We start from the raw sequence: 15,739 nt of genomic DNA, 5'->3' as shown, positions 1-15,739 counted from the left end.
ACAAGAGTACCCTCCCTTTGTAAAAATTCCAAATAACAAAAAAACAGTTTCTCATCAAAATCCCATTTGAGTTATTTTGGTCTAGTATTATAGTATTTTTAATGGAATTATATTATTTTTGGTTTATAATATTTTTGAATGGGGTCATAGTGTTTTTAGTTATTGAACCAAAAACATAATAACCCCATTGCAAAAAATTATAATTGGATAATGTCTCATTATTTTATCATTGTTAATTCATAATAAATTATTATAAATATTATAATGTTTTTTTTAAAAAATAGATCTAAATTTAAGACAAAGTGAAAAAATAGAATTTTTATCATGCTCTATTTTGAAATATGTTAATACCTTCATAATTTTCATCCTACATTAATCAAATTGTCATATTAATAATTTTATAATAATCTAAAACTATAGTAAAATTGATGTTTATAGTCAATAAAAAATCAACTAATTAAAATTAAATTAATATTTTTATTATATTTATAATGTTTTGATTCAGTGAGGAAAATATTGTAGGTCCATTCAAAATCATTCTAAGTGAGAATATTTTTTGTATTATTTTTGTTAATAAATAAAATAAATATTATAAGATTTTTTAAAAATTATGTGCTTAAGTTAAGGCTACATAAAAAATAATTTGTTTTCATTTATTTTAAATATATTAGAATATTTTAATTTTCATCCTGATCACTTAAGAATTATAAAATAAAATAATTTTATAAAATTGTATTAAATGTAATAAAATTAATAATTAATGTATGTAATAGGTTGTATTAATTAACAATATTTTTCAATATGGTTGTAATATTTTTAGTCCAACAATAAAAAATACTATAATTTTATTAAAAAAACACTATAACTAATTTTATATAAAAATATTATAACCTCAAAATTAATGTTGTCAAATGTTATTTAGGTCATTTTAATTATTTGTTTTTAAAAAAGAGCTTCTCTTTAAGTATTTTGAAAATGAGAAGCGATATCCAAAACATACTCAAAAGTTAAGATTTTATAAAAATTATCCTATATAATGTCTCTAATTTATTTATTTATATAAAATATAAATAAAAATACAATTCGAATTCAAAGTCCTACGATAATTATTAAGATTTTTACCAATTAAATTAGTTAAAATATATTTAATTGTAAAAAATATAAGGTTACAAAATTTCTTAGAAACATGTAACATCAACCGCGCACTAATCTAAAAGCAACGGAAAAAAATAGGAACCTGAAAGGACACACGCACGTATATATAATGTGTGCGTATATATATATATATATATATATATATATACACACACATTAGCATCATCATCAGCGTCAGCCGTGATGAAATACGATGAAGCAACTACCTGCCCTCTCACCACGCCGCCGCCCCAGAATACTTAACCCGAGGCTCTCCGACGAAGGTACATCGAAAGAGCGCCCTCGGTTTGCTTTCTTTGTTCCAGAAGGTCTTAGATTCTTGAGAGCGGCGTTTTAGGGCTCCCTTGGCCATCGAGGAGGTCCGGCCATGGCGCGTCCTCCGATCCTCTCTCTGGCTTTGCCCTCCGAGACCGGCCGCGTCCTCAGCATCCAATCTCACACTGTCCAGGTTTCCCCCCTCGTCTTCTCTTTGCTCCTCGTCTCGACACCCTTTCTTTTGCCCCTTCTGTCTATCTATCTAATTGTGTTATTTTTCTATCAATGCCGTGGTTGGTATGAGGACATGCGATAGCTCGACCTTGATCGAGCGTTATGCCGCGGGAGATGTAAGAGGCGTCATCTTTGTTCTAGACATCGGGCTTTTCCTACAAGAATCTGAGGAGTTGAGCTAATTTGTAGGTAGCCTCGATATCGTTTAGGGCTCAGTTGCTTGAGCAAGTTTAATTGACATCTTAATGCGATTCCCAGTGGCGGCGTTTTGAGTCTCTGTATGATTATTCGAACCATGTTTTCTAACTCCAACGTCCCTGTCATCAAGGTCACCGATTCCTCCAACTGGTACACAATTGCGTGTCTAGAATTGCTCTTCGTCATTGTAACTGATGGAATAAATCATAAAAAACGAGGAAGATTTTGGCCCTCATTTGTAGTCTCACTGATCATATAATCACTTTAAGCGGGATATATGCAAATGGGCTACTTATAACTACCCTTGTCATGTGAAGCATTAGAAGAAACCTTTAGCAGATAAAGCTGAGCCTATTAAGTCTTAACTAATTACTTTCTGAATATCTGTACAGAATCATTGTCAATGCGCTGCTGGTCGAGACAATTATTTTCTGGAGAGATTATATGTGGTCAAACCAAGGCAATAGTAGCCGAATAGTCTTAGGCTATACTGCTTTGTTTTTAGTACCTTTTGCTGATCCCACTAGTTTTTTATTCAAATACAGTTCAAGTTCGAAATCTCTACTAAGTAATAAGTTATAGTTTACTTTTCCAGGCATAAGTAGTACCCACGGCATACCTTTTAATTTGTCACTAATATACATGATTGCAATTCCTTTCTTCTTTCTATATTTATTTCTTCATCAGAGTAGATGCTTTTTAGTTTTAATTGCTATCATGCTAATTCATGCTTTAGGTTTCCTCTGTACTCATCAAATATAGGAAATTAGGATGATAATACTGAGAGACACCTTCATGTAGTCAGCTACAGATAAGGACTTGCAAGCTGATTGAATTGCATTAGTTGCATTGGTTTTGCTGTAGTACCTAGATGAATCTTATATGTATCTTTTTTTTGCTACAAAGTCATGGTAGTTTGTCTAGGGTTAAATCCTTCATCGTGATGCTTGGACTCTGTTTTTATGTGCCCAGGGATATGTTGGCAACAAAGCTGCCGTCTTTCCTCTTCAACTTCTTGGCTATGATGTTGATCCTATCAACTCAGTTCAGTTTTCAAATCATACAGGCAATCTGCTTTACACAACTTTTTCCAACAGTCTCAGAATCAGAGGCCTTATATACATTGCGATGTGCCTGAGTGCATGGTTGAGCAGGGCGCAGTTTCAATTAAAACGTAGTTTGTGGTATAACCAATGGTTAGTTTGCAGGATATCCAACATTTAGAGGGCAAGTTCTTAATGGTCAACAGCTGTGCGATCTGATTGAAGGCCTTGCAGCAAATGATCTGTTATATTACACTCATCTATTAACAGGTTGGCCTTTCCATGTTATGCCGTTTTGCCATATTTCTACTCCATTCTGTAAAATGAGCTACCTATTAAAGTTTCTTGCAGATAACAAGACATTTTCATTTTATCATTATGATTATTCTGTCATCACAAGACCTTGTTATAATCTTATTTTAGAACCAAATTATTGTGTGTTTCAGTTTTTAGCTCTCTTCGGAAGACATTGTTCATTTTTTATTAAAATGAGCCATGCAAGTTCTTGGTTTTGTTAATGTCTTCATGATATGGAGAATTACCATATCTGGACCATCTATCCAACAATGGATGGTGGATATATGACTCCAGCCTAATGAGATGACAGATCGGCACTTCTCAGGTCCCTAATTGGCCTGACATATATGTACACCTGATTTGGCAACAGACTTGAATGAGGTCTTGTTAACTCTCAGGTTGTTCTAAATGAATTTAGATATTAATTGATCTCATCTGGGATTAGGTAGTTACATAAACAAACAAAACTAGAAATATCGAGTCAAAAGACCTATGGCCTTGATCATGATCAAGGATGCCTGGTCATATCAGAGGGCTGGCCAGTCAGGGCTTGATTACCTTATTGTTTTTATTCATTCACACCAGAAGCTTCTTGATGGATACCAATGGAATGACGACAATAACTTGTATCTTGGCTACAGCCAGGGGTCATTTGCATCAGAACTATTGTGGAGATGTATGTCAATTAAGTTCATGGCAGTTGGTACAAAAGAAATCCTTTTGCAACTGAAGATATCAAGTTGCTCCTTTTACTAGAGAATTAACTGTTATAGGTGACCATTTACAGGTGCCTACACTGAGAAGGCAGGGAGGAAGCAAGATTTGAGTGTTTAGTTAAGGAGGGATTCTGTGCAGAAACTTCAGTAGTTCAATGTTTGATATAAACAGAAATTAGTTAATTAGAGGGTCCATTGAGGCAGGACAGTCCATTGAGTAAATAGCTATCACCTGTACGTGTATAAATTTTATTAGGAATTATGAGGACATTGGAAAGTTTCTTTAGATTTTATGAAAAGCTTGGGGTAAAACAGAAAGATTAACTAAGAGGAACCTACATCTTTGTGATATGCATTTTATCAAGAGTTCCATCAACATATGGACATTGACAATTTCTAGATATCCAATAAAATTGAGAGTTATTTATGACTTGATTAGTAGTAACTGCAAAGATGTATTTAGTTGGTGATTAGGCTACTTGCAAGATTCAGAACTATGTTTGTCAACAACTTTGTAGAAGTATAAACATGCATCACACATAAATATCCATGTCAATCCATGATCTTGAGGTGAAACCAATCCTAAAATGTTGAATCACCCAAATGATGCACCTTATTGTTGATCTTGTTAGCTTTGTTATTCGGTAGGATAGATGTGAGTATGCATTTGAGTGACTTAATTGCATATTAAACACCTTTCCTTCTACTTAAGTAACTAATGAGGTTTTGCAAGTCTTACAAGTCTCATTTTGTTGTTTGAATATTCTGGAAACATGCATGGGCAAGGAACATGTTCCTTTTATCAGGGTTTCGTCAATTTCTATTTAATGGCTATCATTTGTTCATAGTATACCTTTGCTTTTTGTCTAATATGTTTTTATCTAATTTTGCAAATCTACAGGTTATATCGGTTCTGTTTCATTTTTAGATACTGTATTACAAGTTGTGGACAGATTACGCACGGTCAATCCTGGACTTATATATGGTAATTTTTTTTCTGACAAACCTAAGATCTTTCTTAAATTGGTGCAATGTTTGACTTGACATTCGTTCAACATTCATAACCTTTTCCAAAGTTTTTTCCTGTTATTTCATCATCCAGATTCTTTTAGAAGTATCTTAACCATAATTTTTCTGGTATATGACATCAATTGATTGTATTTGTCAAGAAGTTTCAACTTTACTCTTTGTTTGAATTATATGAATAAAACTTTGATTTCTGTACCATGGCATAAAATGGAGAAATCAAAAGATAGAAAAAATGAAGTATGTTTGTTAACTTATAGAGGACCTTTAGATTATATACTTAATGTTCTGAAATTTATGTTTGTTATTTCATAATTAAGCCCATGTAAAAGTTTATCTTATAAATCTTTGCTTGGAGCATGATGATCAAAATTAGGTTTTTTTGAGAAAAAAATTCCATATATGTGGTTTTCAATGATATTATTGGTTCAGATATACTTTAATTAGTCTTGAGCTTCTAGACTGTTTCCATATTTGGAGAAGACACAAAGTTTTGGTCAAATCTTCCATAGAGCTATGTTTAGTTAAGTTGTACTAGGTTGCCTAACTCGTATGGTAGGTAAAATGCCTAAGTGATGCTGTTGATTGGATTAGCTCGCAAAGGATTTCCTTGTGCTGGTATTGATTGTGTTTGTTCTTGCTAGTGTGTGATCCTGTCATGGGAGATGAAGGAAAGCTATATGTTCCGCCTGATCTGGTGTCTGTATATCGGGAGAAGGTCAGTTCTTGATAACTTGACTTATATCTTGGCATTTATTCATACGTTTCCTTCATTTGTTAAATAACTTTTAAAATTAGCTAATGAACTGTCATATCGGATTTTTGTTCAGTAATTTATTTTCTGTATATGATAAATTTTCTATATATGAATTTTTAATGTTAATAACTGTATAGTAAAACTTCTTTTTGCAAGTTGGACAGATGTGCATGAAAGCATATGTAAACAATGTATAGCCAGGAAAGAATGGAAAATTCCAATATATATGCTATGTTCTCTGTATAGTGGAACTGTAAGTTGCACTGAGAAATTTTGGGTCAAGCTTCACAATTTCCTGCAATACTTTCCAAGTTATTATGCCTTACAAGTTCCATTTCAAGTGACAAAAGAGGAACTGTACATTTCTTCTATAAGATCATTCAAGATTTCCATTTTTTAAGACAGCAGAAATATTTGCAATGATAAGGTTGCTTCATCGTGATTTAGGCAAGTTCTTCAAGCCAAGCTGTTTCTTTGGCTTGAGATCTTCATTCCTTTCCAGGGTGTTGTCCTAATTATTCAAGATCACATTTGAGCTTCCTGATTATGCATATAAGATAGTTTTACATTTTTTCTCTTTCTTTTCTTTACTTCCTTTTCAAGATTTAGCTGTCAAGACTAACATATTTTTCTATGTTAGGTTATTCCTGTTGCTTCAATGCTGACCCCTAACCAGTTTGAAGTTGAGCTTCTGACAGGATTGAGGTTGTTATGCAATTTAGTCTTCAAATTATCTTCATGAAGTCTCATTTGTTTCATGAGAAAATTCTCTAAATATCATATAAGTATTTGATATGAATGGAATGTGTTGTAATCCGTATGTTCTGTAATTAGACGATTGTATTCAGGATGTTGATAATATTGTCAGATGATCTATTGTTGGAATTAAACAACTGACCACTCACACTGGAATAAATTAAACTCTTTACAGTCTGGTTTTAGCTAGGATTTTATAAATGAAAATTCACCCTTGTAGTGTTTTGCACAAGGGATCCTACTTTTGATGAATTGGGACTTGCAAAAGGAATTTAGGTAGCATTTTATTTTATTTTTGATATTTAAGGAGAAAGAAGAATAGAATCAGAAAAAACATTATACAAGTTTTTACCCTAAAAGGTTCACAAAGCCTCAACTTGCTCTCGAATAAAAGTTAGATCCATTTAAGTGTCAGTGAAATCGAGGTTCATTATGCAAGTCAATTATGTATTCATTAGAGTTCTTGGTTTTCTTTTTGAAGTTTTGTCAAAGAGGAAGATGACATATTATGGAGTGTCTATCATAGTATCATGTCCTCATTGGAGTTGAACTTATATTGTGGCCAGAGGAGAATTCAGCTGCCTCTTTGGACTTTTGTGAAGTGCCATACCAACATTATGGTCATTGAGACAACAGTTGCAGCCGTCTTATGTAAATGACGGCAGATGAGCATCATTAAGATGAGGATGTAACCACCAAGGAGCAGACTGGTTGCATGTCGAGAGAATATTTTATCAAGATTTTAAATTTTGTTCCATACTGGTGTACTGAGCTTTGCTCTATATGGTACAACATATCAAGTAGTAGCCAGGGCATACCGAGCAGTACACCCTTATTTTAAGAAGAAACCATCTCACGTTTGAAATGGTTTCCGAGAGACGGAAAGGGGTTTCGAGAGATGGAATAGGAATGCGAGAAGGTTTCGGGAGATGAAAAGGGGGTGATGGTGAAGTGGGTGAGGATGGGACTGGTCGTCTCTGTCCCCAGCTCGAACTCATCCCTTGCGAGGCACTCTGCAATGCTCCTACGATCTGGCGGGGATCTAGCCCAAGGCAAGCTCATCTCCCACTCTCCCGCTACTGTCGCCCTCAACGACTGTGAGGAAGAAGACCAAGATAATGGTGAGAGCAAGAAGGGGAAGTAGCATTCCAACCTTGGCCAGGACCCCTTCCTTCGTCGTCGACCACGACATCCCTGACCATAGCGGCCACGAACCCTTTGCCCCCTATTGCATTCTGCTTGACGGAGCGAGGATTCGACCCCTATCGCGTTCCGCTTGATGGAGCGCTTCTTAATGTCCCGCCACATCCAACTCCCTTCTTTGTCTAACGAGTGCCACAACCTTGTCTTCCTCGTTGTCATGCTTCTCCTCCTGTCTGCCAGCTGATACCGCTCGGTAGCAGGCGGTCTGCGTGTCGGTTAGCCGGCAGACCGGTATGTACCGCCCGATAGTATTCAAATCCCATTTTCATGAACTGTTATATTGATGAAGTTTAGTAGTATTGCATTCGATTAAATGGTTAAACACATTTATGTTTCTATTTTCCTTGCTTCTCTTGTTTTTTCCCATTAAAGATGTAAATAGAGGTTAGACACTGCTGTGGACACTTAGGAGTTTGGATGAATGATTGGTTCTTTAGCCCTAACAGCTAAAACATTATACACTGGACATTGAAATTTGCTTCCAATAATTAATCATCCTTTACTCAAATTGGGTAATTTTAACATAAGCCAAAAGTTGATAAGCTGGGACCTCAGATTAAATTCAAATAACCAATGGAAAAATAGGAAAAATGCAAAATTTCACAGTTAATTTTTACTGTTCTTTTTTTTTTGCTTGCCTTATGACTATTTGTTCAACTCTTATACCACTTATGTGGTATATATATATATATATATATTTATTGCTTTCTTTATTTTGGCAAAATATGCACTACTATCATTTCATATCTGTGATGGATCGCTAAAGATCTCATATCAATCAATATTTGTGGTAGTAGTCTGACGTTGTGAATCTATCTCTCAAAGGTGATGTTATTCCACATGCAGAAAAAGCAATAGAAGTTGTATAATGGACCCTTATTACTGTTTAGCACTGTTCATGATTAACATTCATATATGTCCTGTCAAAAGTCCGAGGCTGGCTGCCAACTTCCTAACATAACTTGCCCTTTTTTTCTACACTAGAGACCAGCTGAATTTTAGATTGACATTCATATATGTCCTGTCAAAAGTCCGAAGGTGGCTGCCAACTTCCTAACATTATTCTCCTTTTTCTAGACTAGACTGGCTATATAAGGATAAAAAATCATGTATATAGAGTCCAAATTAAGTTGCATTGCTTATTATGACTATTATTATATATTGTATCTTCCGACTGAATGGACTGTCATTTTTGAATTATGAAAACATTATCTAGAATTTTTCCTCAAATTGGTGGCTTAATTAATTGTTGTTGGTCAGCAGTAATAATATTTCTACAGTGCTACTTTTGCTATGTGATTTTCTTTATAATTGAATCCTTCTAATATTAAGGTTCTTTCATCTCGTAGAATTACATCGGAAAGTGATGGGTTGAAAGCTTGTAATATTCTTCATGCTGCTGGACCGTCAAAGGTTTATTCTAGTCATATGATACTGTAGATAGGAACTGCTTGCAAACTTTGATTGCAAAGTTCTTGTTTGTCTAACTGGACAAACAATACTTGTGCAATGGTATATTAGCCCATCTTTAAAAATCGAAAATGTATATCTTATTTCGAGTAATTGACTTCTAGAATTAGTGGTTGCATCAGCACTCCATTCAAATTCAATAGTGCTCTAGATACTCATGCACTTATGCAACATGCATATGCTTTATTCTTACAATTGGAGTGTACATGTCAACCATGTTGGCCTGACGGTTAAGACATACATGGTTATGCAATACTTGGCCCATCTTTGAAAATCTGATAAATGTTTACTTACATTTTATTATTTCACTTCTAGAATTTGTAATTGCATTAGTATGCTATTTCACAATTCATAGTACTTCAGATATATGCACATGCACATGCACACACTGTGCTCACCATAGGAATGTACTTGTCAGTCATTGTGGGTCTGTCAGTTGTGACGTACTTGTTGGTGAATTACTGGGACGACATTTTTCCCCATGCCAAGGGCCTATTTTAGTATTGGCCTCGCATAGAGCCTGTGTCAGCCATATATTATGCCTCATGAAACTGGAGACCTTGTCATGCATGCACATATTTTTTGTAATAAACAGTTTATATAAGCCAAATCTATATAAAACAAGCAATTTTTATAAACAATTCAGAAAAGCTCCCATCTTATTATCTCTTAGGTTTTGACAATAAGTTATAAATGCTATAGTTTTGATATTGTTTAATGATTTCTAAGGACAGGCCATCTGGCAGTGGTATGGTTGTCCATTGCAGGTGTGGCATATCGGATCTGGATTGTGGGAACTCATTCTTATAGTTGCACTCATCTGATCCTTCGTATTCCTTTCAGTTGCGAGTCTCTAATACACAAAGATTTCCTTGTCATCAAAGGAAGGTTCATTTAGTATAATAATGATAATGATAATGATAATAATAACTTCGACATTATTTAGCATGGCTAATAAAGAAATTATGTCTACAATATTCGCTTGACTTATGATATTTCCCCTTGGTAGAGACATGGCAGGAAAATGATTTTTGTAGCCAACCCCAAATATTGAGATCTATGGCTCATTGTTTGTATCCTACCCCAAATCTTTGGATCAATGACTCTGTTTTTGAGCCTTGATGATTAAGAGCTACCCAAGGAGGATACTGTTACTGAGAAGACAACTCTTTTATTTGACACTAAAAATTGAGTTTGGTCTCCTAATCATGGAAAAAGACAATGAGTATTTTCTTATGATAACATGATTCTTTGGACTTTTGAGACAAATAATGATGAACTATTAAGTGATTAAACACTTCACATAATAAGTCTTACAATAATACTTTATTTACTGGAGAACCAATTTCACTTGTATTTTTTCTAATTTTACTACTTGATAGATCCATAATTTCATTGTTTTCCTTATTTGTCAATTTATCATTGAAATTGTCAATTGAACAGGCATTTAGTTCCATGCACCATGATCATGCCTTTATCAATCTTATATTTTACACTCTTTTGCATTGTATAATTCTTGCTCATGATTTAGTGCCTTCCTTTCAGTATGCATTGGTTACAATACTTTTTTGTTACATTTTCTTTTTTTTAATAGCATAATTTGATTTGGTTTCTTAACTCCAGGTGGTAATAACTAGCTTGAATATAGAGGGCAAACTACTCCTAATTGGTAGTCATCAGAAATTAGAGGTACCTTTTCAAATTTATTAGTGTGCATGTTAAAACAACCTGATGACTATTTTAAGTAGATTGAATATAGAGGACTATTTTAAGTAGATTGACAATGCTAAACTCTCTGACAAGTATGTGGAAACAATTTTATCGTTGTGCTACATACATTTGAATTTGAATTTTGCGTCCTATACTTCTGCTAAACCTCTAGAGTAAGATAAGCCTTGATTTATGAGACTTTATATGTACAATATGTTACTAGCCATTTTTTTCTATTTCTTCTATTTCTTCTTTCTTTAAAGAAAAAGAATTCTTTAATTTTGTATGTTGGATTCCAACTTTAACTTTAATAGTCATGAAAGATGCCTTTGTAAAGTCATTGGCTCATGCATCTTTCTTTAATATATTGTTCAAGCTAAATTGTTCATTTGTTGACAATTTTTAACTGATGAACTTGAATGACTAATTGCAAGTGCTGTATATTGTTAATCTGTGTTAACTTGAGTAGTGACAGGATACCGATTCTGGTTATCTAATAAGTTCTTTTCATTGATCTACTTTAGAAAGGTTGTGAGAGCTTTGTCAAACTTCATTGGGGCAAGAATGTTATTGCCACCCACTTAATATTAGAAGTGAATGAATCAACATTTGCATTAGATTCCATGATTTTTGAAACAGCTATGATTGATAAAGAATATATGTAGATCAATGTTGTTTTAGGCAGTAAGGTTCTGAATACCGTATAGTACCGGTGTACCGAGCTATACCAAGCGTACTGACACATGGTACACTAAGGTATATCAATATACCGCCCGTACTGACCCTCTTTCAGATCGATACATATCACCCACACCAAACGGTACGATACGGCAAGGATTGAAATTTCGTATTGTATTGGAGTTTTGAGATTCGCTCGGTACGGTATTGTACTATATATCGAGCGGTATATTTCGGTATATATATATATATATATATATGAGAGTAAAAAAATCTTTTTTTTTGTGACGTCGCCTCTCTTCTCCCCATGACGCCGAGGACTCTTCTCCTGCGCGGATGAGAAGTCGTCGACAGACGAGGAGGGAGAGCGGTGTCGATCTCCAGGTTCTCCTCTTCTTCTCCCTATTCTTTCTTCCCCTTCTTCCTCTTCTTTCTTCTCCCTCAGTCCCCAATCGACGGTACCCCCCGGTAGCGGGCGGTCCGTGTACCGGTCTGCTGGCGGATCGGTATGTACCGCTCGGTACAGGTGGTATTAATCGAAATTAAAACCTTGCGATACGATATTGCAAACTATGGTTTTAGTCACATAAATCATACAATGGGAATTGATATGTTTATCACAGACTGGTATGTACTGCCGAGTACGGGCGGTATTATTCGAAATTAAAAACCTTGTGATACGGTATTGCAAACCATGGTTTTAGCCACAAACCATACAATGACAATTGATATGTTTATCACAAGTCAGGCAATTCAATGAGAATGATAGCATCTGATGTGAGAATGAATTTTGGATTTTTTAGGTTAATAGGATTATAAGTTTGGACTTTGAGCAGAATGGAGAGAACGGGTTATGTGTTGGCACTAAGAGTAAATTGACTTTGTGGAAAATACCTTCAGTAAAAAATTATAGTTGACCATGTTAAAGTTTATCTGTATATAGCTCTGCTTAGATAGGCTTCTGATGAGCTAAAACCAACATGATAGAGCTAGTATCTCAAGTATGGGCTAAATCATAAGGATCAAGAAAGAAATTCTGAATGACCAACAAGGTGTTGACAGTGGTGGTGATACATGACCTGGTGATGCTTCAAATTTCAGTGGATTTTTTATGGCAAACAATAGTAAGGCATACATTTAATGTTGAATCAGTGAATAATGTCCTTTTCTTTGTTTAGGCAATGCATTACTAATATTTAATTGAGTATCCATTCTGGAACAACACAATATCTGCTACATGCTTGATTTGCAGGGTCAACCTCCGCATCAGTTTAAGATAATCATTCCTAAGATTCCGGCATATTTTACGGTATGCATTTTAAATTATTGATGAAATTCTTTAGTGGATTCTTGTAGACTGTTCTTCTCTTCCTTTCTGGTTTTGATGAAAAATTGAAATTGTCAATGAATCCTGTTCATACAATCTCTTTTGCTATCAAACCAAGCTATTTCATATTTCTCTTTGATTATACATCTCTTTTGCCTTATGGTTTTGTTGGTAAGGTTGGCAATATTTGGTAGTTACCCCATGTAAACATGATGTCATTATGGTGTATTGTTGGCTTTTACTTGGTGAACCTGTCACCCGAGTGTTTCAGCATTTAGCTTGCTGCTCAAATATTAGCCTATACTTCTTTAGGGAGGATCTCTGACTTATTCTTACATTTTTTTAGGAATTGAAGCATCGTCGTATAATTGTACTCTCTATTCTTTACATTCTCGTTTTTCTGGATGTCATGAGTTAAGAGAATATCTCGCTTTTTCCTATGCATGCCGATATTTATCCTTTTTCACCTCTTTGGTCACCACAATCTATCAGATTTCTTCTTTAACTGCCCATATTGATATTTTGAAATTTCTATATGATCATAAATTTGCTTTGTTTGGCAGCCAGAATTAATACACGTTCTCTAGAGAACTGCTTCATCTTCATTGCTATCTGATGGAACATAACTAATATTTTCTTATGTATGCTGGGTCACGACTTGCAGGGCACTGGTGATTTGATGACAGCACTTTTATTGGGATGGAGCAATGTAAGGCTTCATAGTGCAATTTAGCATAATTACGACAGATAGTTATATTTGCATTGTGGAATGACACAATATTTATTTCTTGGGTGTTTGATGTTTAGAAATATCCAGATAACCTTGAGAAAGCATCGGAGCTTGCAGTATCGAGTTTACAGGTAATCCTTAATCTGCCTACTAAAATGAACATTTTGATGTTCCATCAGATAATCCTGCCGATGATTTCTTTACTTACAGAGTTGGTTTAGTCTTATCTCTAAATGGTCTTTTCTTAATGTTGCTACATCTCAGAAAAAGCTACTTTTTTAGTTTATAAGTGTCACATTCTCTGTCATATTTAGTGCCAAGCTCTTCTGACAAAAGGAAAATCACTTCGGCATCACCTGTAAACCATAAGGTGGCAATTCATAAATGGACTTACAATGAGCTTAAATTTTAGGTTGGTATAGAACAGAATGATTGATTTAAGATATCCATTATGGACATAAAAAATAACTTGCAGTTCACAAAACCTAACAGTAGTAAATGGAATCAACCTGACATAGTCATTGTTAAGTAGAAAATTGAAGTCAAACTTGGTCCTTTATGACTACTAAGTTTGAGTGAGAATGGACAGAAAATCACCAAAGGTCATGCCCATATGTGCATCCTTGCTGCACCTGATTTGATTTCTCTAGTTCCTGCTTTACTCTAAAGAGTCTAAACAACTTTTATTGCTCTACACCATTGTCAGTAATGTAAACTCTGTATCTTGAATGTCACACTTTTATAGTTTTGAAAAATACACTTATTGTAATAAAAGAAAGATTCCCAATATTTCCAATACACTTAGTTGCTTTCACATAGGGTTCGAGGGAAATCTTTTATGACCTTGAACTAATGTTAATAATGTACTAGAAAAGTTAGCTATGGAAAGGACTTGTCTACTGTTTACTCTAGATATAGGCTTAGCAGTCTGATCTGTTAAGGAATATGTCCAATTTATACATTCTTTGTTCTGCAGTCAAGTTAGGCCCTCCTCTACCACTACATGGTCTTCTATGAATAAAGCAAGTGCTTCTGGAGATTGAGAAATGAACCTTGTAAAAAGCCCTAGCTTTGCATGTGTTAATTGTTTAAGATTGCCATGTTTCCTTGATCATCTGCATCTATTCATAGCTCAGTTATTGTTTGTTCCTTTGTGTTTGTGGTTCTTCCTATATGTTGCCAACCAAGATGTAATTGTATCTCCATTTATCCTTATGCAACATTGATATGAAATCTTTGGTCCTAAAATTTTCACTGAAAACTAAAGGCCTTCATTTTCATGCTGATCTCCTGTTCTAGGCTATTTCCCCAGTACAAATTTCATGTTGATATGCTTTCTTTCTTCTTTTCTTTCTATAAATAATTGTGCTTTCATCAGAACTAGCTGTGATTCATTAAATGCTCTTCGCATATCTATTTTTCGGCCTGCTTTTTCTGCCTTTTGCAGGCCCTGCTGCACAGAACACTAGAAGACTACAAATCAGTAGGTTTTGATCCGCAATCCAGCAGTTTGGAGATCCGATTAATTCAAAGCCAAGACGATATTAGGAACCCAGAGGTCAAATTCAAGGCAGAGGAGTACACTTGAACACTCGATCATCATCGTTGCTGAAGCATCAATTTATAAGATTACAACCACAAGTTTACGTCTAATATACATCATTGTTTTAGTGGAGATGCTGTTTGAATAAACTGTACTATGGGATATACTTGTCAAACTGAGGGAACTACCTTCCATTGAAAGTACTTTGATATTATTTTTTTGATAGTACTTTGATATTATTGAAATTTCATCCACACTGTGTTGGAAACAGAAGCATGCCATGTACTGACCACCAGAAAGGATGATTTCTTCTTCAGCCCTTTTCTTAAGAAAATTAATTTTAGGGGCTTTTAATTTCAATTTGATATAATTTCATCTTGACTTGGAGTGTAATATAATAAAAAAAATTATTCAATTTACTTTTAATTTTCACCATCAAAGGAAAATATGATATACTTAATTAGTATCCATTTTTCTAGAAAATTTGTTTGCCTAATTTTATGTATTTTCATTCTGATTCCACAATCGAACATAATATAGTTTATTTACAAGTGTAACATTATAAAATTTGCTCAATTTACTGATTATTTAGCTCATTGAAGATATATATATATATATATATATATATATATATATATATA

General features: G+C 34.3%; 1 protein-coding gene across 3 annotated transcripts; it reads left to right on the top strand.

Annotated features, from left to right (window-relative positions):
• The first annotated feature begins 1,310 nt into the window (after positions 1–1,310).
• LOC103987827 (pyridoxal kinase) lies at positions 1,311–15,352 on the top strand. 3 transcript variants are annotated; one of them, XM_009406257.3, is made up of 13 exons: positions 1,311–1,418; positions 1,493–1,603; positions 2,815–2,908; positions 3,051–3,155; positions 4,800–4,883; positions 5,569–5,642; positions 6,322–6,386; positions 8,990–9,053; positions 10,734–10,799; positions 12,751–12,807; positions 13,490–13,534; positions 13,633–13,686; positions 15,003–15,352. In XM_009406257.3, the coding sequence occupies exons 2-13, from the start codon at positions 1,523–1,525 to the stop codon at positions 15,141–15,143; spliced, it is 930 nt and encodes a 309-aa protein (XP_009404532.2). In that variant the 5' UTR covers positions 1,311–1,418; positions 1,493–1,522; the 3' UTR covers positions 15,144–15,352. The 3 variants fall into 3 exon arrangements, with proteins under 3 accessions (XP_009404532.2, XP_064972496.1, XP_064972373.1); XM_065116301.1 differs by having other exon boundaries at positions 1,326–1,603; XM_065116424.1 differs by lacking the exon at positions 10,734–10,799 and having other exon boundaries at positions 1,325–1,603.
• The last annotated feature ends 387 nt before the right edge of the window (positions 15,353–15,739 follow it).

This window comes from Musa acuminata, chromosome BXJ1-1 (genome assembly GCF_036884655.1).
Source record: "Musa acuminata AAA Group cultivar baxijiao chromosome BXJ1-1, Cavendish_Baxijiao_AAA, whole genome shotgun sequence".
NCBI classification, from domain to species: Eukaryota; Viridiplantae; Streptophyta; class Magnoliopsida; order Zingiberales; family Musaceae; genus Musa; species Musa acuminata.
Note: the sequence above shows the minus strand (reverse complement) of the source record. Positions and strands in the feature narration are given on the sequence as shown.